General features: G+C 43.0%; 1 protein-coding gene across 1 annotated transcript; it reads right to left on the bottom strand.

Moving 5' to 3' along the window:
* Positions 1-922: 922 nt before the first annotated feature.
* On the bottom strand, positions 923-27228 carry LOC136783253 (UDP-glucosyltransferase 2-like). Its single transcript, XM_066743241.1, has 3 exons — positions 23112-27228; positions 14327-14546; positions 923-2018 (listed from the first exon to the last, which is right to left on the bottom strand). Exons 1-3 carry the CDS (start codon positions 24211-24213, stop codon positions 1730-1732), a joined length of 1611 nt encoding a protein of 536 aa, XP_066599338.1. The 5' UTR covers positions 24214-27228; the 3' UTR covers positions 923-1729.
* Positions 27229-27252: the final 24 nt, after the last annotated feature.

Here is a 27252-nt window from a genome sequence, read left to right as displayed (position 1 = left end):
TTTCCCATCGAATAAACCGGTATTCCTCTTTTTCCCATCATGCGAAATTTGCATTTTTTATTAATTGTTATTTATTACGCAGGCTTTGATCCCGGATGGAATATTGTCGGGGAAACGCTGAACGGTGAAATTGAGCGTTTTTTCGGTGCCTACGAAAAATTGTCAGTCGATTCGTGGCCGGAGCGTGAAAATGAGGGAGCTTCGAAAGGTTCTGCTGGAAAATAATTCGTATGGAGGCCAGGAGATAAGTGGATGATAATCTGGCAAAAGAGTCGTCGCGGGATGATCCGGTTTAAAAGGATTTGGCGTTGGCGCGACAGAGGAGAAGATGACGCAGGTCGCAGCTGCGACGGACACTCTCATCCACGCAAAATTTCGCATCCGCGAAATTATCCCCGCGACAGAGTGAACGGATGAAACAATGAAGGGAGCTTTAAAGAAGGCTGCACCTCTCCTACATGCGGGAATACTTTTTAAGCTCTCGAAAGCATGCCAGCTGCATGTATTATTCCACCTATGCAAATGTGCTATCAAATCGTATAATTCTTATATTACGTACCTACCTTATTCGTATCAATAAAGCAGCCTCTCTCTCTCTCTCTCTTTGCTATAATTACAAACCAACCAGGTTTTAGCAAGTTCATCCGAACGAAGAGAGCAAATACACTGCTGTTGAATTTATGGTAAACGTCGCTTTTTTGCACGCGGACATTGATAATATTCTTTATCTCGCGAAACGTATTTTCCATGATACTTCTCGTCGTAATTTTGCTATAAAAAAATGTTTCGAGGCTTTTACGTGGAAAGTAATAATTTCGCTTTGCAAATGAAGTTTCCTACCTCGAAGGAAGGGGGGGGGGATAAAGGGAAATGGGATTTAAGGGGTTTGGCGGCAAATAAAGCAGACTTTGAGGAATTACTCGAAAAGAAAGTTTATTGTCAGAGAGAAGGTGTATTAACGATGATCTTTTGTTGTAGCAATGTAATCGGAGAAAGAGGGAGGGGGGGAAAGGGGTTTCCGCTCCTAGGTATGGATTGATATTGCGGAGAGTGTATCCTCCTTTCACGTATAGCCATGTTAAACTCGATCGATCTCTGTCGCTGCTGCGTTTCCGTTGTCATCGGCGAGGCCAGAGCGTTGCTGCTTGGGCAAGCACGAGCCGTTGTTATTGTTGCAGCTGCAATCGAGCCGGTTAGCAAAGCTCCCGGGTCACTTGGGAAATATCTCGTAATGCTCGCAAAGCTCGCTCTCCCAAGACCACCTTTTTCCACTTCCTCTTCTCATCCTCTCGCCTTTCGTCGATCCCTCCCCCCCCCCCCCCTAACACTCCTTTTCAACCAACTCTACCCTAACATTTTCCCCATCGTTTGTATCCACTAATTCTAATTCCAAATTCTCATCCACCGATCCAAATCACCATTCGCGACTCTCGTACCTTATTATTCATTCCCAAAACAGGAAACTCAAAGTTTCCCTCGAGACGCACTCCGCATCGTACGTCGAACGAAACGCGCGATTCATATTCAATTCCACTTGACGATTTCTAGCTACGGACTAACGAGAAACCGATACGCAGGAAATTACGCGGATCATTTACTTTCAACCGCTTGCTCGGCGTTAGACCTTGCATGCCGAGTCTCCTGCGGATATATAGAAACACGTTGGTCGGTCACTCAGGGATCGGACGGTTGTAAATGGATAATCGATAATTGATTATGGAAGTTGTTTTCAGTCTTTTTTGGATTTTTCCGAGGATCTCCTGCACCTCGAGGCGAAGGTTTTGAGGGCCTGGAAGAGTTTTCCTATCAGATAGAGGAGGGCTAGGGTCGAGAGGAGGAGGAACAGGCCCACGTCCAGCAATTCTCGCTGGTACCAGCTTAAATCCACACCGTCGTTACGCATGAATTCCAATCCGTTGCCCCTGCCAATGTACTCCGACCACCAAACTGCTTTCTCCAGTGGACTCTCCATCCGGTCCCTGTAGGCTCGCGATAGCACCTTGGCCCTCTCCGAGTACCTGAAATCACACAATAGAACCTTTTAATACCTCCTGAAATCCTTTTGAAGAATTTTCTTGCTCGACAAACGCGACGATAAAATTCAAACGATCGGAGGAGGGGCCTGGACCCGAGTGTCCTTGAAATTAAAGCGGAGGAGAATTTTTTAGTATAGAGAATCAATGGGGCGAAGCTCTATACGTTCCGCTTTATCAATCCTGCGCAAGGTAAGGAATCCCTCAACGATCCGAGACAATAGAGTGGCTCGATAAATCGTCTATATAGGAAAGCATACGCGGAAATGGACAGTTGTGGTAGTCAGGGAAAAATGTATGGTGCAATGTTTACTTGTCGACAATGCGGAAATTCACAAATCAGACTGCTACTGGTGCGACGATGACGAAGGTCAGCCGGAAATGAATATAGGCAGGAAATATTGCCAAGGTCGTAAATCAAAAATTACTCTCCGCTAATTCAGTGCTTATTAACATTTTCAATGAGAGGTTGGAACGAGTTTTCGAGGGGAGAATGGAAAAATGAATGATTAAAAGAGGGGAGGGGATAGTTGGGTGGTCCAAGTGAAAAAGAATAGAATTGAAGAGACGGGGTGACGCGCTGCTACCGCGCTTGATGACCCGAAGCACACAATTTACCAATCGGCGCTCTCCATTATTCGTGTTTACAGCCGGAGTCCACGAATCAACCCAGTCTCGTTATTTGCCATGGTCAAATTCATTCGCAGCCAGCGGCGGTTTTGAATTAACTATATCAGTTTTAAACGCATCCGACGAGCCCTTTCCACCCGACTCTCAGGATTCGCCCCTCGTCCATATGTACCCATACGCAGTACACATCTGCGTTCCCCACCCTCGAATCCCCATAACCAAGATACTTGGCCTAAAACTACCCACGCCCCTCTCCCCTGAGACACCGCGACATAAGGGAATTAATTAGGAACTATTAATTAAAACTCCAACCACCCAGGCTTCTTTTACTGGCAGATTAAAAAGCCCCACTTTCCTAGTCTCTAGCTCCCCCCCCCCCATCTCCTTTCTCTCTCAGCTTCGCCCGATAATTAATTAATTAATTTTAATTGGATTACGGCACAACGCTTGGAGGACCGCTCGCCAATTTATTTTTCTCATTTTCTAATTCGATTAATTATCGTCCCTCGATTCTTTTTACTTACCACTATCCTATCTGGCCATATATATAGCCAGCATGTGTATAGTATCTAGTAAAGTGCACATACGACTATAACCTCGTCTCACCGTCGGGGAAACTTGCGTATCCCGGATATGGAGGAAAAACTGGCGAATGAGAGTTATAAGCGGGCGTAATTAAAATCGAAATTAACGTTTCGCGTGTGCGTGTAATTTATTACGTATAGTACTGTCTGGCTGATCGATGGCGCTAAAATGACCACTGCGAAAAACCTGGCAAATGCGCTGGAATGGATCGTGAATCTAAAAAGCGGGCGAATCGTCTGGGGCGAAATTCGACGAAGCTCTCTCTCTCTCTCTCTCTCTCTCTCTCTCTCCCTGAATATATATTCATAAACAAAATTCTAATTTATCAATAACAGCTTCAAGCATCGTTAATTCCCTTTTTATTCGACGATTATAATGGTATATGTATACGTTACGAGGATAAATAATGTCTTCGCGTAATCAGATTAAGGAGCACGAAAGAATTTCTCAAGTTGGTAGCATTAACGAAGCGAGACGTAGAAAAAAAAAGCGGGAGAATAAAAAGCTGAGACATATTAGGTTATACGTACTGTCCGCAATTAGGGGCTTCGTAATTAGACAGTTTTTCGGGCTAGTGATAAGAGGAAGGTCGTTATCGAAAGGTTGAGAGGGAAATAAGAAAGAGCCTAAGGTATGGGCTTTGGGGGAATTATTCTGGAAAGTCTCTGGAATAGGAGGGGGGAGGGGGTGGGGGGTTGTAGGCGGAAAAGGTCGGAGTATCTCGAGGGTATCATAATTCGCGAGATATCTCGGATCTTTGTCGCTCGAGCACTCTGGGACTGCGTTATAAAGTTTCTTTCCTACTTGTAACGTTATTACACGAATGCCAAAGAGAAACTGAGAAACCGGCGGCGCATCGACGCCACTGCCAACTGGCGTAGGCGTGCCGACTACATGCGCAACATCCACACGTAGCGCGCTCCACGAAGAATTCAACTTGGAAACTTGGTTTTCCCACTTCCAATGTCATTTAACGTCATGACCCACCCTCCCCTCCCCCGTGAAAAAGTAAAATTGCAGAACAACGCGAAACGTCGATGAATCGACGGACGGAGAAACTCTTTTTGTTCGCCATTTTGCAGATTTTTCATCAGAAAATTGGTGAAACCTCGGCCGAAATATCAAGCGAATTTTCCGACCACGAGGCAGACGCCGGTGAAGAAAAAAATAGTAAAAGAGGGGGAGGATTTGGAGCAGAATGAAGCTGCTTCCCTTTAACTTCATTTGCTTTCGCCTGCAATCTCTCGACTCGAATTTATTTAGCGCGATTATTTAGCGCGATTCGCCAAGCTGCCAGCGTGCCAATTGATTTATACCGGGCAGTATTTCAAGAATTAGTTCCAATTAGCCGCAGATTTCCTGCGGAATTATTAGTCACGTAATTACACTTGAATCTTCTCGGAAAGTTCCGCGTTGAATCTCTCCCTCGCTCCCTCGCAATCTCCCCATCCATCTATCTTTCTCCTATTATCTTGAAAGATGTACGGCTGTATTCGAAATTAATGCGATGCAGCAGTCAGAATAAATGAGAGAAACGTCGCGAGGAAGTTTGGGGAGTCAAGGATCCGCAACGGATTTACGTGAGTTCGGTTGCACACATTCTTCCAAGGATATATACTATATATAGTGGAGGGAGGAGGGGTGGGGGGGGGGGGGGGGGGAGCCAAGGGGTGCGCAAGACTGCTGCGAAATGGCCCGCAGGGCCCCACTTCCAATTAGATTTTTAATAAAAGTTTAGCCATCCCGATCTGCCCGATTCCGCGAGTCACGTACCGATTCGCATCCCACGGGAAACCTCCGGAGAGATTAACACGAGACGAGGCAACCCATTCTTCGACATTTTCACCTTTTTCCTTCCATCCCCTAGAATTAACAACCCTGCATCGAGCCAAGAGATAAACTCGACTATATATATATATATATATATATTATCTCAGACTCGACGAATAATAAATTTCACCGAGAAATAATTTGCCTGAAAATCGATCATTTATACCGATACCGATCCGACTCGTTTGGATAGATCGACCGCTCGATAAATTCGACTCTGATTTTCTTTCCATCGAATAAATTGGAGTGGGATCTAGCGCCTCTCTCTCTCTCTCTCTCTCTCTCGTGTACAAAGGTGGATGGACGTAATTCTAGTCGAGTCCGTTTTGTTTATCCTTGAAAACGCTTGGTGTATAATTAATCCGAGCATTGGATGCGATCCTGTTGAATTTCGATCGCGTTCCAGCCAGCATCGAATGTCCCGCTCTCCTATAAATAAGACGGTTTGCGCGTTGTATACGCTCTCGGCCATCGCACACAAATCCACGTCTATCGGTGCCACGCAGCTTTGTCTTGATTAAGATTTTTTTTCCTTCGCTCGTGACCATGGAGAACGTAGCTGGTTATTCCCATCTATCCTCGTTAAACAAGAATGATCCGCAGCACGCTGTGGTCCGAGTTTAGCTTCATTTTACTTTTATATCGTGATCCGTCGACACGGTCAAAGCAAGCACAGCCGGGGAACACACTGTCAAAGGATCGACGAGCCATTGATCAATTTAATCAAATATTGAACAAATATCGATGGAGAAACTTGTTAATAGCGATTAAACAAATAGCATAGTCCAATTCGAGAGTTGATTACACAAATTCTCGAATTAATCTTGTTAAGTAAAGGGACGGGTGTCTCCAGTTTTAATCCCGATGCTCTATATATATATATATATATATATATATTTGATCGCGGTTGTTATATAAGATTAAAAGGAAATTGCCAGATTTTATATGTATACGTATATACCGTCCCCTCGATATTACGACTGGTCAGATTCGATTTGCAGATTTCACGATAAAATGTCTCTCTGCCACCTTTTTCCCGCGCCAAATCAAAGCAGACATTCTCAACTGTGGAAACTATTTATCCTTTGGCCGATCGATACCGTCTAGAGTACCCTCCGAGTAATGAGTAAATTTTCCCTGCGTCCATTTGTTTATGTCCCAGCTTTGCTTCTCCCACTCTCTCACCCTCCCCCACCCCCAACTCCTCGTTCTGTTAAGAAAATCTGCGTTTTGTCCAGGATCCGTGATTACGCAATCGAAACTCTTTTTCCCGATTGCCGAGGTATTTAAATTGCCAACAAAGCAATCCTTGCAAAAAGAATTTTATCCCCCTTTCGGCTCCGCCTCGACGGAGCAGTGGGGAAACTTTTCTCCCAGCCACTCTTATCGGGAGAAAGCTAAGAATCAATCTGGACAAGAGGACAGGAGAGATTTAAAATTCAATTAAACGAAAATGTAGATCCGCTGGGGTCGCCGCCCCGCACTGCCGCGCCACTTTTTCTAATCGAGCCTGACGAATGAAAATTTGTCTTGCGAGGGAGGAATGATCGAGTTATTATTTCGCGAATCGATCATCCGCATCGAAGACCTTTCGAGTAATGAGTAAATTTTCTTACGTCCCATTCGTCTTCGTCCACGTTCGCCAGAGCTCTACTTTGGATTTTCACCGGGAGAACACGTGTCACGCTCCAATAGGTCCCTCGACATCCCTCTTTTAACCTAACCTTCGCGCAAAAACACCCTTGCCCCCCCTCCCCCCTCTCCCTCTTCCACAATCGAACAAATCGGCCCCCGCCTCTCGACATTTTAATCGAGCCAACTCGCGCGCATAGCGTCCCGAAGCACCGATAATAATTATTAAAAATAAAACGCGATCCTAGAGCATCGTGCTCAACGCCACATTCCACACTTTGGACTTTGATATAACTGATTCGCATCCCGTTCAAACGAATCAGTCGAGTGCTTCATTATTGCTCCGGCTGGACGCAAAGTTTTTTATATGGCTATGCTGGAAAAAGAAGAGCAAAGAAATTTAATAACCACGGGAGAATCTTTACAGGACTGTGTTGCATGGAATAAATTTTGCTGGATTTGTGCATGTATATGTAGAAGAGGTAAAGGATATAAAAGGAGAGAGAGAGAGAGAGAGAGAGAGAGAGAGAGATTGGAAGATACTCGTGGCCATCGGGTGGGCGTGGCCTCGAGAAACGACGCTACAGGTTGATGAAGGTTGATTATGAAATAATAGAGGGTTCAGCGTTTGTGCGGGTATAAAATGTATACAGATAACGGGGATTGGAAAAATTTATACTGTTTACCATTGGTCGAGGTTAAATTCAAGAATTCCCTTCCTGTTTTCGTCCGGCGTGCGAGGATTTCGGGCCCAACAGGGCGGGTATTTTACGTTTGGACCAGCGGTGCTCGGATAAGTATTCCCAGACTGGGCGGGACCTTGGCAAGCGTTGCCGATGCATAAAGATCGGCCATCCTGTCCACGGCACAAGGATTCTAAATTATCACGTGGCGACGCGCAAGGGAAATAAAATCTACCTATACGCTCCCCGCTCACCCACTCGGTGTCCGATAAGATAAACCCGGCTATGATTTGCGAACGCCGCGCTATAAAAATCAACAGCGAGCCGGCGAACAAAAAGCAACGCGGCCAAACAACGCAGGAAAAGGAATACTTTAATAAAATCGTAAAAAATGGTTTTTTCGCGAGAATAGCGCATGAAAAATGATTGGAGGGAAATTTCGGGATGACGTCCATTCGCGTATAAAATTCTCATAGCTTATAAATTCCAGTGGAAAAGCAGCGTATAGAAGTGGAAGAAGACGAAAAGGGGGAAGAAGAAGTAAAAAAAAGGGGAAAAATAGAGAGAAGAGGGATTATGAGGCAAAGCTCTCATCGTCTAGCATTATAAAACGGGAGAAGCCACGAGGTGGAAAGGGAAAGGGAGATGAGTCCGGGGCTAAAATTGACAAAGATCGATGAAACAAAAAAAAGGGAGAGAGAGAGAAGGAGCGAATTGAAGAATACTAAATATTTTATTTTAATATATATATATATATATATATATATATATATAAGATTTGTGGGAGGGGCATCGTTGGTTCATAAGGGGGTAGATTTACCGAGGAGTGATAGAGTAAGGTCGGTGATCAATTTCTGCTGGATGGCAGGATCTGTCGCGGGTTGGTCTGACACTTGAAACATGGCTTCATATGGTAAACTCGAATATATATATATGTGTGTGTGTGTGTGTGTGTGTGTGTGTCCTCCTGCGATCGGCTTTCCACGCCTTCGTGAAGAGGCGAGCGGAGAGTCTGTAAGGAGAGAATAGTTTGGGGGGGGGGGGGAATGCGACCACGGAAAATGAGACACCCTGTAGAGTGTGGCGCGCGCGTATATATATATAGAAAAGCGATCTCGTTCCCTGAGGGCTCCTACAGCGGCTCCTGTTCGGTCGGGCGCTGCTAGACGACGGCGGTTGGGAAAATCCAATCGCTTCTCGACGATATACGTCTTTGTAACTCGATAAGTCGAGCGGGTAATGCGAAAGGGGTTGGAGAGGGAAAATTTCGTCGCACGGCATAAGATCGCAACGCGGAAATCCCATCTCCCATCCTGATCCTTGGACCCACCGCCAATCCTTTCGTCAACTGCGAGCGTTTAGGGCCTCGAACATAAAAAAAATAAACTCGGGCTATTTTCCAATTGGCCGGAAAAGTCTTTGGATCGTCGATAAAGGTTCGAGCGAGGCGTGAAATTCTTTGCTCCGCGGAGAATTGCACAGGGATATATATATATATATATAAGTGAGAGAGAGTTGTGGGGAAAGTGCAGGAGAATGAGAATTTATATATAGTAATATAATAGGGTGGTGCGTAGTTAGCAAGACGATAAGGGAAACCGCGATATTATCGAATAATCATTAAGGCGAAGTCGTGGTGGGAAGGAAATAAGTGGTATAGGTTATGTATTAGTAACCCTTAAGAATCTTAAGGTGAGCCGGCTGGCTGGCAAATATCCTCAATTCCGCGTAGACGGTCGAACGTGGGGGCGTTGGCTCCGGAGTCGTTACCGCGCGCTATTTCTCGTTCTGTGCCCCCGTCACGTGATCCCCTCCTGACCATAGTGGACCATTACATTCCTTACGCGCGAGAGCAGGTGCGCCAAAGCACACGAGGGGGAGGGGGTACGGGACAGCCAAGCCTGTGCAGATCCCCTTCGCAGGAACGAGCGCATTCTGCTTCGCGAATAAATCCACCAGCTGCGCCCCCACACCTACCATCAAGGGGAAAACTCATTTTTATTATCCGGAATGTGTGGAAGAGGGCGAGAAAGAATTAGTCGGAGCGTGGCGATAGCAGCTTTCTCTTTTGGCGGGGGAGGGGGAGGGGGTGGAAACGTTGCGAGTGGAAAGTGCAGGGGGTGGCTGGTGTTTATTACAGAAAAGGAAGAGGAGACATTGGCAAAGCCGGAAGTGGGTCTCAAAAGGGTTGGCTAGGACGAGAACAACAGGGCAATAAAGAAGCTGGCAAGGGACGTTGGGGGATTGGCTCCGGGTTGCGGTGGGCTTGCCTGTCGGACTAACTCCGCAGCCGTCTGCACTACGTTATCCCTCAGCCGTAACCGAAGAAGAAGCGCGGGGTAGCAGGGCTGCGTACCACCCCCACCCACCCCCTCCCCCCTATACCGCTTCTCCTTATCCCTATTTCCCTCTCCTTATCCTTCTCCATCTCCTGCACGGCTCCTACTTACAAACTATCCAAACTTTGACTACCCTTTCCTCCCCCTCACGTGCCAGCTTGTGCTCCCAAAATACACCTTCTCTCCGTAAACCCCCCGCCCACACCCGAACCCACACGCACTGCGTCATATTAATCCACTTTGCCGCATGAAAACAGCTAATGCACTCCCTGGAAATGTTATATATAAACTTATATCCGTGTCTCTCTATTTGTCTTTTATATAGAGAAAAATGAGGAAAAAATGCAATTTATGAATTTATAGTCGTTTCCGAGCTACCAACGAGAGAAACTAATTGGTAATTGGCCCAATTATACTTGCAGCGATAAATCGTATCTTGAGATCCGCATGAATTCTCGCGGTGAATCAGGTATTGTTTCATGCGATATTCAAAGGACGGAATTTGACGGAGAATTTAACAACAATTAGATCCCATTTGAAACTTCTCTTTTGTGTATTGGGTCGCTATAATATAGTCCCAGTAAATAACTGTTTTCATATTCGAATATTCAGGTAAATTTAGCAAATGCCACTGTGAGAATAACTAAATTGGATACACTTTTGTTTAATGTTTCGTCTCATTACACTGTTTATTATATCGGTGATATTATCGCGAATTTGAATTATATATCTCTCTCCAAATGTTTACTTAATTTACCTTTAAATATTAATATCAGCGTTATAATATATATATATATATATATATATATATATATATATACTTTCAGTCATTGTTACTTTTGTTTTATCATTGTTATTACAGTTTAATTATGGAATTTCGTACATTTTACAGGAAATTCTATATATATATATATATATATATATATATATATATATATATACAGGGGGAGGAAGAAGAGATGGAGAAGTTGTACATTGTAATTCTCTTGAAAACTGTCGAAACTTTGGCTTCTCCCATCGAAGAACAGCTTGTTACGTACCACATGACGCTTAATTAAGGCTCGCACGATAAAATCACCAAGCTAATTCAATAATCGATATTCTCGAGCGCCTTGCCTGCGAAATTGATTTCATCGCGCTTATCCGTTTCTTTTTCTACTCTGCCCGTCCTCTCAGCCCTTCTCTCGGGACGGTTTTTCACCGAGAAACAAATTTCCAAGGAAAGATGAAAATTTGTATAGATGGGTCGAGGAACGAGGAAATTTTACATGGTGCGAATGATGCGAGGCTCGTAAAGCAGGCTAAATTACACTCTGGCGTCAATGGGGTCGCGTTGGAATTGATTTACTGTGCAAGTTAAGTTTGGAATAGCGGCATATCAAACTTGTACTTTATGCGTGGTAACACCGCCAGTCAGAGTCCTTAACGATCGTGGCTGCATGGAAGTGAACTTGGCGAGTTTCTACCGGTATCCCGAGTACTTTCTCCAAGATGCCAGTGATTAGAGAGATGACGGCTATTGGTCCTATCATCCTGGGACGCCAAAGCTGATCGGTGCTCCCAAATTATTCCCCCAAATCTCTAGCACAATCACCAAACCAATCAGCGATATCCCCTTAAATTAAAACACGAAGAAACCTCCATTGAGTTTCTTCAGCCTATAGCCTATCGCGTCCCTCGAATCGATATACTTGCCAGCTCTTCGAACCGGACATAAAAAATCCCTCGTGTTTACTGCAGGCTAGAAAAATAATTTAATCAATAGGCCCGAGCAGTTTAAGGATTATACCGGCACTGTTTAACTTTTATAGCTGAATAAAGCTTTACGCTCGATCAACAGTCGAACTACCTCGGGAAAGGGATAAGTCGTAAACGTAGGTTAGATGGGACATTCGAGAATCTTGAGATGGCGGAAACTGCATCGGTCACGTGATGGCCGATGCATCCTTACCAGATGCGCCAACACTATATATATACATATATTTCCTCGAGCCTCTTTTGGGGCCCCGTAAAATCCACCTATATTTATATACTTACATACATTATTATACCGGTTTCGTCAAATCATCCATAACGCCATAATACTCCAAACTTTCGACAAATATAATCGTCCCGAGAGTCTTGCGATGATCCCCCAAATTAGGTTAGGTTAGGTCAGATTAAGTGCAGGAATATAGATGCACAACAACGTCTCGCATTGGGATTAGAGCGGAGAGGATGAACGATTAAAAGATACATTCTCCAGGCAAAATGGGAGTAACTGTGAACTAATTAGAGAAGCTTTATCGAGGCTAACGCGTCTGAGAGGACTGCGGCGAGCACTGGAGAGAGTGGTTATAGGGTGGGGGGGGATAACAACTTGTCGGGTGAGCCACTTGAATAATGTAACATTTAATTTCACGTGGTTCCTCGTCGTCATTGCCGTCCCGCCGACCGTTGATTCATGCCGTGAAACATTTACCAACTCGTGAAATTTCCCAGGCGACCCGCAGCCGCGGATATCACGCCGCGAGTTTTCCTACTTCTGCTCTTTCTCCGTGCATCTGCGCAAAATGGCTACCGCAACCTTCCTGCGCGACACCGCGCCACGATTCTTCCAAAGTTAACCCTTCGATCCCCGGCAATTTTCCATCAAAACTATATACATTTCGTTTGCCTCAATGAGTAATGCTCCTACCGTGTGAATTCTCCAGGGTTTTACGTGGTGCAAACATGGGTTAACCCGCCAATAGGCGTGGGAGGCGACGCGGACGCACAATTTACTTTTTATTACTTTTAGCGTAAATCATTTGTCAATTCAGATTTATTTTTTAGTAAATATCATCTATTTATCGTGTTCTCTGGGGTATGCAACACATCGGCAGTTGTTTCATTTATTTGTATTGATTAAATGCTCGTGCTTGTAAATGCCTGCCTGCGTAACGCTAGGCTGTACTACTGTGCCTGAAGTGCTCGGGATACCGCACGTGCCTATATATATTGATGGGTTAAAGATGAAGCCCTTGGATGACATTCTACGCATTTATATAGGAACGAATGTTCTACTTCATGTTAAATTTCTATTTGCCAAAAATTGTAAACTATAACATAAACTCTATTCAATTTCAAGATTTACCAAACAGATAAATTTACCAGAAGCTTTATCAATAAGTAGACAACCCAGCGTAATCACACATCCCCTTAAATACCAATACATTCATATCTTTTAATAATTTGTGTAAGCATGGATATTTAAGAACAATTTTAACATGCGCGCATAATGTAAGATTTCCATTTATAAAAAATTACAAACTGTAATATATATATAGTAAACTCTGTTCAATTTCCAGATTTGCAAAACAGATAAATTTATCAGAAGCTTATTTATCAATACAAGTAGAAAACCCAGCTTATAATTAAACATCCTTTTGGAAGTTCCTTAAATGTATATTTCACAATTAATTCTGTGTAAGTGTAAATCCAAAGTAGAACATTGGCTCGCACTTCGAGAGCCACGTTCGCACATTAATAATCTAACCTGTACAGATATTTTATAAGCATAAGAAATAAAAGAACACTATGGAACATTATCACGCGAATAGCGTTTTCACGCGTTTATACACTCATACTCCAGTCCGGATCCACGGCGTTCGTTCGTCAATCGTTTACCGAAATTTTCATTCGGAAACGGGAGCGCCAGGGGTGAATTTTTCAGAACGAAATTATGCAGAAGATTGCTGTAGAATTTCCGGATAAAAAGTGGGCGATACGCGGACTGCAGGAATGTAAGCGCGTCGGGGAGACACGTGTAAGGTTAGGTAAATGGACGTTTTTTTAAATGGATGATACGACTTGGAACGACACGTTGATTCACGACGCGAAACATTTACCGCTGCTGAAATTTCCCATGCGGCACGAGGACTCGGAGAGATACATGGATTTATAAAGATATATATGGAGAGTGTGGAGCTGGAGAGTGAGCGAGAGGGAAGAGGGGGGGGGGGGGGGGGTGCGCAGTCCGCACTGTGGCGCATCGTAGTTACCGATCGAGCTTAGAACCACCAGCAGCAGCGGAACACGTTCGCCCTTTCCGGCTCTGCGTGCCACGAATTTCCAAGGAAGCTGGAACGACGTGGAGAAAGCGGCAAGAAATTGGCTCGATGAGCCTCGCCGGGCCTCGCAATGAAAGATTTAACACTACGGATCTAAGGTCAATACTTACAAAGTAAGTACAATTTCCGATAAAAAAAATCAGCTAAAAAGAAATAGCCAAATAGACTGTATGCCATCTGTACACTCTACGAGCTATTAATTCCGCGTTCTACCCTGAATTCTATATCAGCTCGACTCTCTCTCTCTCTCTCTCTCTCTCTGTCGCTGCTATAAATTCGAACAAGATCCATGCATTTAAATCGTAACTTTACCACAGAGATTGTATACCGAGTAACGTGTACTGTTGTAAACATTAGCGGTATCTGATTCATATATACACACACATATATATATATATATGTATGTATTATGTTAATTGTTTTCGTTGAAATGTGAAAAAGAGTCTTAAGAGTTTTTTTTTCCCTCGTTCAGAGAGAATTTCTTTGAGAAAATCTAAGTTTACTTGGTATTATTGAAGACATCGTTCAGAGCGTTCCTGAGGTTGTCCTCGCTGAGTCTATCGAATGGGATCATTATGGCCACGCCTCTCGTTACAGCTGCAGCGGTATTGTGCATTTGATCGCCGTACATCGGTACCAGAATCATCGGGACTCCGTTGTAAACACCTTCGGATAATCCCAGGAGCCCCCCGTGGCCCAAGTAGCACTTGACGTTGGGATGTCCTGGAAAGAATGGATGAAAGAGTCATTGAAAAATTGCACCTTGCTATATTATATTTTTGCGTGTCAAGGCATTTTATCGGAGAGGAAGATCGATAAGCAATATCGATCGTTCGTTTACTCGTTCATCAAAACGACACACTGCACTCGCGAATAACGCAATGGCAAATAGTATCGACTTGACGAATGGCCTCGATCGCCTATATAAAAATGTCTTTCCTCTCGAAATTTCCACCTGTTTACAGACCCGACTTCACTCGTGAAACAACCCAAAGCACCCGACGTACCGCATAAAACATGAATTATAGCTTGGGTTATGCTCGGTGACATTGACGCATTATTATTATTTACATCCCTGCGAACTTTGCTGCATTATTCTGATTAATTTATAATAAGCACCAACCACTCTCTCTCTCTCTCTCTCTCTCTCTCTGTACAGCTTTGTTTAGCCGAATGGTACTCGGTTTTATTAAAAACTTTGCAGGCATAATTATGGAGTTGTAAATCGTTGATAATAATTTCGGGGAGAAGCGCGAACAATTATGATTTTTGTCTGAAATTATTTGTAGGGTGCACTGCAAGCATAGGGATGTAGCAGCAAGGTCGAGAGAGAATTTTTTGCAAGGGTATTTTGAGAAAATTAAGATAGCCATTGGAATTGCTCGGTTGGGGGTGGGGGAAAAGTCGAGCGAATAGGCAAATCCGTGGGAAATCGTGTGGGATTTGATATTCGACGGAGGAGAAATTTTTGACGCGGTGGCTGTAGCCGTTAGTGCCGATAGATATTCCATGTCACGTATCGACGTACAGCGATATGAGGTGTATCGAGTGCGAAAAGCTTCAGTCGTATACCCACGTTCTCGTTCTGTCCCCGCAGAGCAACTACGTGCGCCCGTAATATAAACCTTCCTCCTGCCTACAAGAAGATGGAACCGGAAGGCTACAGCCGACGACGGACGACACCTTTCGTGATACGAGATTCTCATCTGATATATCAATATACTTATATATATATATATATATATGTGTGTGTGTGTGTGAACGAAAAATTTCCATAGACCATAAACTATCATCCAAGTCTAAATAATTTTTCAGCTTCGAAAAGGAAGACAATTGGATTTTGATAAATCAGTGAAGAGAGACAAATGAACGTTACTCAAAGAGAATATCGATGCATTGCCTTTTCGACTAGATGAGATATGACGGACAAGAGACAGCGCATATAGCGAATCCAAAGAGTCCGATCAATTATTATATTAATAATATATAGGATTCCAAATGAAAAATTTCCATTAAAGGTTAAATAATTTTTCTGCTTCAGGAGGAGGTACTATATTGCATTTTGATAAATCAGTGAGGAAGACAAATGGACGCAATTCAAAGGGAATATCGATGCATTGCCACTTGGACTGGATATGACTGACAAGAAACAACACATTTCGCGTGACCAAATTCCAATCTGTTATTATATTAATATAGTGCTTCGAATAGAAATTTCCATTAAAGTCCAAATAATTTTTTTCAGGGCCTGAAGGATGTACTATTGCATTTTGATAAATCAGTGAAGAAGACAAATGGACGTAATACGAAAGGAATATCGATGCATTGACACCTCGGATATATGGAACTTTGATATGTGTGCGGTTATCTCGATGAAAGTGTCTGCAAACCAGCAAGACTGGAAGTCCTGTCGTCCTAATGTCAAATTCCATTACCTCTCTCCTGAAAATAGCACTCACACATCCCCGTCTCCACCTCCTGCCTGCCCAAGGTTTATTTAATATTATTGGCACAGGCATCGAACGTGGACGACGAATTTCGCACTGGATACACTCGTCCGACCAGACTCCTCATCTCTAACCGTAAAACGTACAGTGTTTTTTCACTATAAATCGAAAACGCTGCAATCATATATATATATATATAATTAGCGATACTCTTGCAAACTTTATATTATTCCAAGCGCAACTGCGCGAAAAGTCAAATTTGAACAAATTGAATCATCCACTCGTGCTCTTTTGCAAGATAAAAAAATTAAACACACCGAATAAATCATTGAATGTAAAAGAACTGTCCCAATAATTATATTCGAAGTTTACAGATATACCGGAAATACTTTTTGATAAAAATATCACGATATGCTATGCAGTACACTATATCTGAGGATTAGCGATGAAGCTGATGAAACGAATATTCCCATTTTGAACAATATTAACACAGTTAAGCAAAGAACCGAATATGGCTTTTAACGAAAGTGTCCAAATGAGATATTGATAATGAATTATTGATTTTCCTTCATATGCATGCACTCGTACACATACATATCTGTACATTGAGCCCGTAGAACGTTAAATATATCAAAGACCACAGGGGACTTTTTCTCGTGGAATCCCAGTCGGTTTTTGGAAAACGGAAAACACTTTTGGTTAATTGATATTTATGTTTAAGTTATTAGCACTGGGTTAGTCGTTTCGCTGTATGGCAGCTTTTTAGAAATTGCAACTCGTTAGCGCGGTGCGTTATAATAAATTAAGCGAGGTGGAACAACGGGCATGAGGCTATGAGCATATAATGGAATTTAAAATGAAGTTTCTCGTTACGCCTAGTGCTAACTGAAGAGTCGTATTTCTGACACGCAACGTGTTGGCTTCTCGATAACGTTGCGCGAGAGGGTGAGAGAGAGAGAGAGAGAGAGAGAGAGAGAGAGAATAAAGCTATATGGGATGAGTATATATAGGAGGGGGTCGGTAAACAAACAAAAGAGAAAAGGACAGGAATAGCCAGAGTTGCAGAAACGAGAACGGCCTAACATTCATCGATTTCCGTTCGCGCCACTTGTGTTACTTTCACGCTGCTCTTCGTTCGATTCGTTCGCAGCCGACTCGATTCCTATCGGATTCACTCGCGAAATCAGAGTTTACACACCACCGCTTGGCGCTTGGTGTGTTTCACGAAACGCCATAACACTTGATTTTCCGAAAGTCTCGCTTACCCAATGAAATTCTACCACAGCGCCCGATGAAATTTCCCCACAAAAATCAGAAGAAATAGTTTTGCTAGCAAAAGGAATATCAAGTGAATCGGCCGATTTCGAAATTTATTTAAACCGTGGGATTTTCGGATTTTGCACATGTGCTCCTTTCGCGAGATTTTTCGCTATTGTAGAAACTGTTGGGAAGCTTGACAGGCTTGGATAGTTGCAATAAAGCCGGCGTGCAGGCGGGAAGCTTGGGGAAATTGTAAAGTTTAATACTCTCTCTGGCTACTCTGGAGGAGGCGGGGGGGGGGGGGGGGGGGAAGGCATCTCGAGGTATTCCCGCGCAACTCATATATCGATGCAAGTCGAAACGCGCGAAGGGCGTAATCTAGGATTTTTTCCCACCGTCGAAATATCCTAGCGTGATTCCATTCACCCCCCCCCCCCCTCCCCCTCTCCCTCCAACGACACCGTTCCTGAAGATCCACTCCACGTTGGAAAAAAAGATTATAAACTCGATCACCCCAGAAAATATTCCGTTTGGACGGTGAAAACTATTTCTCATCTATCGAAATTTCCAAAGGAATTTGCAATTTGAATCCAACGTAAACGAAAAACAGCTTCCGCGGTGACTGCTTAATTTTTTTATCCAACGAATCGCAATTAAGAAAGAGCCCGATGCAAATTGCAAAGAGATTCATGGCAATAAAATTGAAATGCACCCTCTGAGATTTTCCTGGAGAATTAATGACGTGCAATAATTAATAAAGAGAGTCCGCTGGAAGGCCGTCCAAGACGCTGGAATTTTTGCATCGGAGCGAATAATGAACTATTAATAGGCGACTCATTACTATTAATTGGCTACTCTGCGAAACGAATCTTCCCGAAGAAAAGGTGATTGTTCTTTTCCGGAGAATATTTTATAATTTATAATTGCGTAATTTATCGCATCGCTGCATCAAGCTAGATACAAAATTGTCAAGCGTTCATATAACTATACCTTAAGAAATACTGTCTGCAGAGTAAGCAAAAAAAACTGGACCCCTGTAAAAAGGGAGTCTGCAAAAACACGTGCATAAGTATTCAAATTAGAAGAAAAAGTTATTAAGAAATATAGCGTAACGTTACTTGCTGTAATTTCTGGCAGAGATGTTATTTTTGTTTTGTCTCCTAAGGAAATTCCAAGGGATAAAGGAGAGAAACGTTCTTGAGCTTCAGCGTGTATATATATACATGTACATGCGCGTGACGTAACGGGTAAAATTAGTAAATTCGAAGTTAATTCGGGCAGTAAAACTTTAGACAACACATACACACTATAAATCTGCTATGTATGCAAAATCCCGAAGATTACAAGTCCTTTCCATGTGCGCAGCAGCGCCAGGCCGGGGAAGCACCGCCCGAAATACTTTGGCAGTTTTAGGCAGGAGAGACCGGTTGAAAATTTTCGCGTAAGCAGTTTTGCACTTCACCCCCGTCGAGCGAAACGACTTTAATTAGGCAACTCGCTAACGACCCGCCGGCAACATAAATCACCGTTAAGCCTTCCACAGCGACGAAAAGACCTTCTTCCACCCCCTTTATACCCTCTCTCGCCGCGCTTTCTCCATTCCCAAACTACCCCGTGACAGTCCCGCCACCGCAACCTACCAGCCAACTTTTCTAATCGATACGCACTTGCAACATTCTTACCCCCCACCCCTCCTCTAGAAAATAACAATTTTTCAATCGTCCTTAAAAAAACAAAGAAAAGAATCGAAGAACCACGAGGATTTTATTCGTGAGACTAAATGGTACTTTCGACCCTCTAGGACATTTTTTGCCAGGGTTCATGATAAGAATGGGGGCAAAACGCGAGTGGTCTATTTCCATGTCTCAATCGTAAATCGCGTATCATCTGGAAAGAGGGTGCAAGCGCTCCTCCCCTTCTCGATTTGCAGTCTGGATTTATAACGCTCTGATCTGGCCATCGATATTTTTCCCCGGCGATTCCCACAACCAAGGATATAGCGTTTCAAACAGATTTCTAGGGACTTGATTCTCTCCTCGCGAACCCGTCACTTTTATCATCCCCGATTCTCTCGATCCCTTCGCAGTACCACTCTCTTCCTCACTCGTGGGATAAAATTCAGAAATCTGAGCGTAGTGAATTTTCTTCTTTTTTTTTTTTCTTTACGCACGGAAATAAAAAAGGCAAACAATTATGACTATCGCCAGTCGAATGACAGAAATTTACATACTCTTGACACTCTCCCCGCACACAAACCCTTCACTCTTCTCGATCCCCCTCACAGTACCACTCTCATCTTAAATCAGTCGTGGCATAAAATTCAAAAATCTAAACGCCCAATAAATTTTCTTCTTTTAAACAACCGAAGCGAGACATACAGATATATAATTACGAATTTCACGAGTGGAATAACCGAAATATACGTAATTCAGGAGTGCTTGGATATAAACTGAATGGATATGGAGCATCCAGTTGGGCTTGAAAACTATTCGGAGCTGTTGGTTGGTGAACGAGAGAATGACGAGTTAATGGAACGTTTAAGAATTCGAGGATTTTGGGGAATTACCGGACAGCTGGGTCGATACGCAGATTTATTGTTTGTCAGTGTTCCAAAATTGTTCATCGAATTGTTTCACGTTCGCTAATATCACGTTGAATGCTAGGAATATTTTTGTTTATGTAATTTGAATAAGGAGGTGGTGGGGTGTCCCTGGTGATTTCCATAGTATTCCAGAATTAACATATCTACTTTGACAAGATAATTCGAGCAACACACACACACACACACACTCGCAGCATAATACCTTGCTACGTTATAAATTACCTCACTTTAGCCCCTCGCTATTGCCTTTCCGCCTACGATATTTCGCCAAGCACACGGACGCACTCGCACAAAATCATTCTACGATTTTTCTCGCAAGTTTTTTCCTTCGATCTCCAGTCAGGCTTTAGTAGAGAATTTTTGCTATTCCTGCCAGACTGAATCTCGCTTAGCTTCCATATAGCTTTGCTCTCTCTCTCTCTCTCTCTCTCACGCACGCATACCCTCTCTCGTCCTACCCCCCCCCCCCCCCTCCCTCGTTCTCTCTTTCACGGTTTCCCTCGCTCTCAATCATTTTCACCGAGCGTACGTTTGTTTGTAGAGAAACAAAAGATCCAACGTAAGCGCCGCTCGCGTTATAATCGCACGTGACACGCGTCCCAGACCCGTCCACATGAATTCTGAATAACGCCGGTTAATGTATCGTGCAACTGATGAGTTACTTGATTCATTGTACCGTGAAGCAAGATAGTGTGCGTAATGCAAATCCTACGTAATCCTTTGGCACTATATGTATTCCCTGTATTATACTCTTTCATACACAACTACAAACTCTTCTCGTGCCTGCGTGTTGCCAATGCTTCCCTATACAATTACTGATTACGGTTAATCGAAAATCTCAAATCATAATATTCTCTCTCTCTCTCTCTCTCTTTCCCTTTCTCTCATTTGTACTTAGTTTTCTAATTATATCCAGAAATTACTACTGCAATTTCGTAGTAAAACGTTCTATACTTTTATGATTCAACATATATATATATATATATATATATATATTGTAAATGAGATAAAATGGAAGGAAGTGACAAAACAGGGAATCTTAAAACGTATAGGATCGCAAACTTCCCAATGAGGAGCACAGGCAATGCAGGATTAAAAGAAAGCAAAATGATTCGTGAATGCGAACACTGCCTTTAATCAGTCTTAAATTTGTAGTCATCTGCCTGTCTTCACTCTCTCGTCATCTATCTCCAACTTTGTCTAATTTTTTCTCCTCACGACCTTTCCAAGGCATCCAATTGTTTTTGACTCCACAGAGGTCGAAACAATCTATCTGTGCTCGCTTATGTCCAAATATCAGCCGGCGAACATACCGCTTCCTTACAATATATATATATATATATATAGTATATGGGAAATCACTTTGATTCGGTAATCGAAATAAAATTATTTCTGACGCGTTGCAGCGCAGAGTTGATTATGTTGTTACGCATAGAGGAATTAACCAACGAACTAATCGCGAGCTCATGATAAATCTCTCTGTGTATGTTGACCGTCAGGAACTGGACCACTCCCCCCCCCCCCCCCCCCCCCCCCCACTCCCACCACTTGCAACAGTATTAACTGGCTTTGAGTGACGCTAAATTTCAAGCCGAATCGATAAACGTGCGAAAAAGAAGCTTTAAAAAAATTATAAACATGCGTGGAATCGGAATAATATTCATGCGTCGCAGCTGCAGCCTGGCGATCGATCAGCAAAGTGCGATAAAAACTATCCAGCCATCTGATATACTGCAAATTCTTTGTTCAAACATTCATAATCGGATTACCTAAAGGAGGCCCATCAGTTATCAAAAGGAAACTCGTTTCTAAAAATAAAATTATTGATTTTATAAGAAAATTTCTGAGATCCTGCAGCATTCGTAATGATGAGTTGTACGACTGACGTTTGGTTAATTTTTCAAGCAAGAAATCTTGTGAAAAAATAATGTTATTTGCTAACTCGATTTATAGCTCGCATCGGTGATTCGGAGAAAAATGTACTCTTAAAAATAATTATTTCTTTATAGAATGTCAGGGTTGCATGGTTATAGGGAAGAAAGGGGAGAAACTTGTGAATAGAAATTTGATCAGTGGTAAAGTTCCTTAAATCTAGTTCGAACGAAGCAACAGTTAATATATGGAATCGTTGAATTCAAACGAATCGCAGTCCGAGAAATGCAAATGAGACTTCTCGTGCATTTTATTAGCGAGGTCATTTCAAGATCATTACCAGCGAGTACGTGATAATTCAATTCCCCCACCCTCACCATTTTGCCATTAGTAGACTCCCCACTTCCCTACTTCATTGGTATCAATTACGCCACTTTACGCTCTCACAATTTATATTCTGCAACAATTTATCGCATCAATTATTTTTAGATCAAACACCGCGTCAATGCCATATGCACATAATGAAACAAAAAATAATTCCATTCGTTCCCAGATAAAAATGACGCGCGAAATTTCAGGAAATCACGCGTGACGATCAATTTTTGAATAGCTCCGCTCCAAATGTGACGGATGGAAATTCTTTGGGACGAAACGAAAATTCGCCCAACCTGCAAATGGATGGATAAAAAATTCATTAATGGCGAGCAGTGATCCGATGGGATAGAAAACCGATCATTATTTCTGTTTACAGTGTATCACTTCCGTGACGTTCACCGATGAATAACGAAATTCGCAGGGGCGAGGAATTTTTCTGAGGAAAATCATTTTTCCTCCGGTTTTTCTATCTGGATTAGGGGGAAAAGGTGGAGGGGGGGGGGGGGGGTTATAGCAGAGAGATACGCGACAGAGCTAAAATTCAAGTTGGCTCGACGCACGAATCGTGGCACCTTGGGATTGCATTAAACGACATCGTTACGTCATCTCGATTGTCACGTTGCGCAATTTCGCAGTGTAAGCTAATATCTGGTAATCCCCCTTGTGTGCACGTGTACAATATTACCGCATCAACAGACTTGCATAAATTACTCAAGAAGTTTCCACACTCACTCAGTACATCGAACTGCGGCAGCCATTTTCTAACCATCAGGTTCTTCAGGTTCCTTGGGAGTTGTTCGCTCTCCCATTTCCATATGACCTTCCTAGGGAGCGATTCAAGGACATTGAGAATCACCCGCAGTTTGTCATCCGGCATCGAGGACGCCCTGATCATGGATCCTAGATTAAAGTACAAAACACCCTCGGGCGAGTCATCCAGGAACCTCTGAATGTCCTTGGGAAGAGGCTTGCCTCTCGCATCGATGTGGAGACCACCCACATCAACGATGTTCGACAAACTAGACCTGAGCCCGTGCAACGAGAAATGTGTGTTCACCAAAATGGCCGATGCGTTCTTACCGATCTCCGACAAATCCGGCACATCGGGCCCAAAAGCTTCCCGAGCTATTTGTCGTGCTTGGGGCTCGAAATAGAATTCGTAGGCTATTTTGGTGACGATTAAATTGAGGAGATTGGATAGTCTGTCGAAAAAGTTCATTGGCCTGACGATTCCAAGGAAGATACTGGGCATGTAACCAGGGTCCTCGGCATTGCTGATCCTTTGGTTCACCCAGGGCATCACTTGGTGCGAGGACAAAGCTATGTAAGGTGCTTTGAAACGGTGCACGAAACCCAAGAAGCAGTCAGTGTTGAAGAATTCGGTGAGTATCAGGTCAAACTTCTCGTTGGAGGCTATCAGCTTTCTCACTTCCTGGTTACGCAAGCCCATCTCGCAGGCCAGTCCACCCATGTGTCTCAGCACCATCAGCTCCGTGAAGAGTCTCAAAGGCGAGTTGTCCACCATCTTCAGGTCCACCACGTTGAGCAACACTCCAATTTTAGGATCCACCAGACTGATGTCCCTGTAGGTGGGCAAGGGACGCTTCTGTTTGGCTTCTTCGCTGCGTGGGAAGTGGGAGACTACGGTGACCTCGTGACCTCGATCAGCCAACTCCTCCACCAATGGCCTAAACACGTCAAAGTGACTTTTCCCAAGGTGAGCGAAGGTTCCCAGGATCTTCAGCTTCCTCTCGCTCTTCCGGGTCCACAATTCCTCCGTCGCGGCCCACCCGGTACAAAGGATCGACAGAAAAATCAACCACCGCTTCATCATCGATACGAGTCTTCGAGGAACCAGAGAGGTCACTGAACTTTATACTCACAAATTTGCTTCTGATTCAAATCCGCGTGAGAAGTTGACGCTCGTACGAGTGTCAAATTGAATAACGAGCGTCGCAATTGTCTTGGCGATGCTTGTGCGGACGAGTGGTGCTCGAAATTGTTACGCAACAATCGAACGAGTCTCGACGTTCACGAGTGCGCGAGCCAGTAAGAAGATTGGCTCTCCAATGCTTTTCAAAGTTTTATCAGAGAATTATTATAAAAAGAGAAACTGGTTGAAGCTGGGAGAATCCCGTAAATCTTGATGGCTGAAGGAGACCACTGTATGAATTCGGCAATAATTCAATTGGGTAATCTTGGAGGATTTTCATTGGACTCACTGAGGAGATTTGGAGTTTCAACGGTTGAGGCCAGAAGAGACTGCGGAGTTTGCGAGTTATTCATTCAATGGCTTCTGACAGAGACCATAAATCCTCTTGGCTGCTGGATTTCCCGGAACTCGATACAATGACGATCCAGGCTGACGATCTTCCAAAATTTATCGATCCTCCAGGACTCCGGGACGAGTCTCTTTAAAATCAGAGGAGAGTGAGAAAAAGTGGAGGCGAGAGGATCAAATGGGAAAAGGAAAAGAGAGAGAGAGAGAGAGAGAGAGAGAGGGAAAGTAGGATTTTGGTGACTGGTTAACCGTGCATCCAATCTGGAGGGAAGATTGCCTGTTGGCCAAACGGTTCCGGATCGAGTAAGGTCTCCAGGCACGATCAGACACGATACGACACCACAGTCCACACGGCACGACACGACACGACGTATTCCCTGCTACCTCCCGACTCACTCTGGGCCCCGCAAAGCCCCACGAGAAGCCTCCACCTAATCCCACAATAATGCCACTACACTATTTAAAGCCAGCCGAAAGAGTGTTTAGTTCAAACCCATCTCCCGTAATCTCCGATCGATCGATTTTATCCGGATTACCCACACAGATTCCTGCAGGAGACCCACATATATGGATTATCCATTTATGCTTCAATTATCTCAGATCATCGATCAACAGTCTCTCAAATGCTATATACTCTGTGCAACTGCTCCGCTCGACACGGTTTTGCAAGAAATGCTTCTGCAGGAACCAAACTGATCCAACGATTACATATTGGACTCGCTACTGCCGCAGCTATAAACATACAACCTTTCTCTAAACCAAATGTCACATTCTACGAATCTTCAAATTCAATCGAACGTTCCACCATTTCTAAATGTCGCGTAAGAAGTTTTTATCGAACTATCTGCAATTTTTAGCAATTTTATACCTTCTTGGATAGAACATTCGCGAGTATAATACAGAATAGAACCCAAGTGTATGTGTGTGTGTGTAAGTTTTTACGACCTTAGGATCTTCAATGATGTAAAATTCAATCTGAAAAATATATAAAACTCTCCGCTGTACTACAGTTACGCAAATCAGGGCTGAATAAAATTAACGATCGACTATATAGTGTATGGTAAATTAAGTTGAGAGCGTTAGTTCGAGTATAGAGACACGAGAATTTGGCAAGTATAACCTGTACGGTTATTTTTGGAAGAGCGAGAAGTGCACTTGACACTGAAATAAAATTAGATTGTAAGTTTGGAAAATTAGGAATTTTCTTATGGATTAGTCAAGGTGCATTACTCGACTAAATGAGAAAAACGAGTTATGAAACTAGCGCTTAAAGCAGACTCGATTAGAGTTCAAGTTTGCAAATATAGATATAAAGCTGATAAGAGCTGGCTACAGTCATTCTCAATAACAATGACGACTGCTTTTCAGTAATCTATACGTTGCTACATCTGCCAAGGTTCAAGGCTTCGTCAAATACGAGGACAAATAAGAATTCAGAGAGGCTTTTATGTAACTGTAATGTCAAAATGGGGCGAGATCGGAGCTCAGGATTGAAAAATGAAATATTTATAAAAATGTGTAGCTGAAGATTTTTAGCGAACAATATCGTTGGATCTGACAAATATCATTACTCGGCTAAAGTAGAGAATCGAGTTATGTAACTAACGCTTGAACTAGGCCCCATTAGAGTTCAAATTTGTAAGTTTGGATATAAAGCTGATAAATGACTAGTAATTTTCAATATCAATGACAATTGTTTTTCAGCGATTTATATACGTTGATAGTTTTGCCAAGGGTACCAATAGTTCGCAGAATGCGAACGCAAGATAATATGTCAAAGAGCAGGTTATGTAATTGTATGTAAGGTTAAAATAGAGGATAAAGTTGGAGTTGAGGGTTGAAAATGGTAAATAGTGTGTATATAAAGCTGAAGAAATGTAAATTTTTAGTGACCAATGTTGGCAGATCTGGGAAGTTGCAATGGTCGATTAAAATGCGAACGCGAAGAGCGTGTTATACAATTGCAGACGCTGAGAACCGTTAAACAAGATTAGATTAGATCGAATTATTCTCGGTAGGTATGCTTTCGCGGTCGTCGCGCCCATCAGCTGTTCCCCTTTGTTATACCTATTTACTAACAGTCCGGAATAATTGCTACAATAACTTTCTAGAATGCGCGTTAAACTCTAAACTCCTTGGTAAATCAGGAGAGTACATCCTGCGATACACCGCGTTGAACCGAGCTAATAAAATTTTAATGAGACGAATAAGGAATTCTGCGGAAAAATGCGAAATTCCCTGATAACCCAGAAAGAAAGGAAAAATCTTGAAATTCTTGTAAAATCATAAAGTAATTTAATTTTATAAACTTTCCAAAGAATGTTCTCATTAATGTTGCTTCTCAACCATTCTTAAGGCTTACGGGCTTGCATTTTAATCCCTCTGAAATTGTAATAATTCAGAGTTTGTCTTTTCCTTTGGTCGAAGCATGCAGTACGTTGTTCCCCTTTTGATTTAATTAAACTTAATTAAGCTTACGGTCGTAACGCCCTATAGTTCATAGCGACAATCGACTCGTGACTCAAATTTCAATGAAAAGGAATAAAGAAGGATGCGACTCGCAGCCTGCACCTAATTAGTAATTAAATATAT

This window comes from Prorops nasuta, unplaced genomic scaffold, assembly GCF_024137725.1.
Source record: "Prorops nasuta isolate Cenicafe-Biocafe unplaced genomic scaffold, Cenicafe_Pnas_1.2 PNAS00033, whole genome shotgun sequence".
Taxonomy (NCBI): Eukaryota; Metazoa; Arthropoda; class Insecta; order Hymenoptera; family Bethylidae; genus Prorops; species Prorops nasuta.
This window is presented reverse-complemented; position numbering and strand designations above follow the sequence as displayed.

Excerpts from the sequence above, each read along its gene's own strand:
- LOC136783253 (XM_066743241.1), bottom strand. The coding sequence starts at position 24,213 with ATGATGAAGCGGTGGTTGATTTTTCTGTCGATCCTTTGTACCGGGTGG. Across the intron at positions 14,547-23,111 it reads GCCGCAGTTCGATGTACTGA|GACATCCCAACGTCAAGTGC; the intron begins GTGAGTGTGGAA and ends CATTCTTTCCAG. Across the intron at positions 2,019-14,326 it reads GATGTCTTCAATAATACCAA|GTACTCGGAGAGGGCCAAGG; the intron begins GTAAACTTAGAT and ends GTGTGATTTCAG.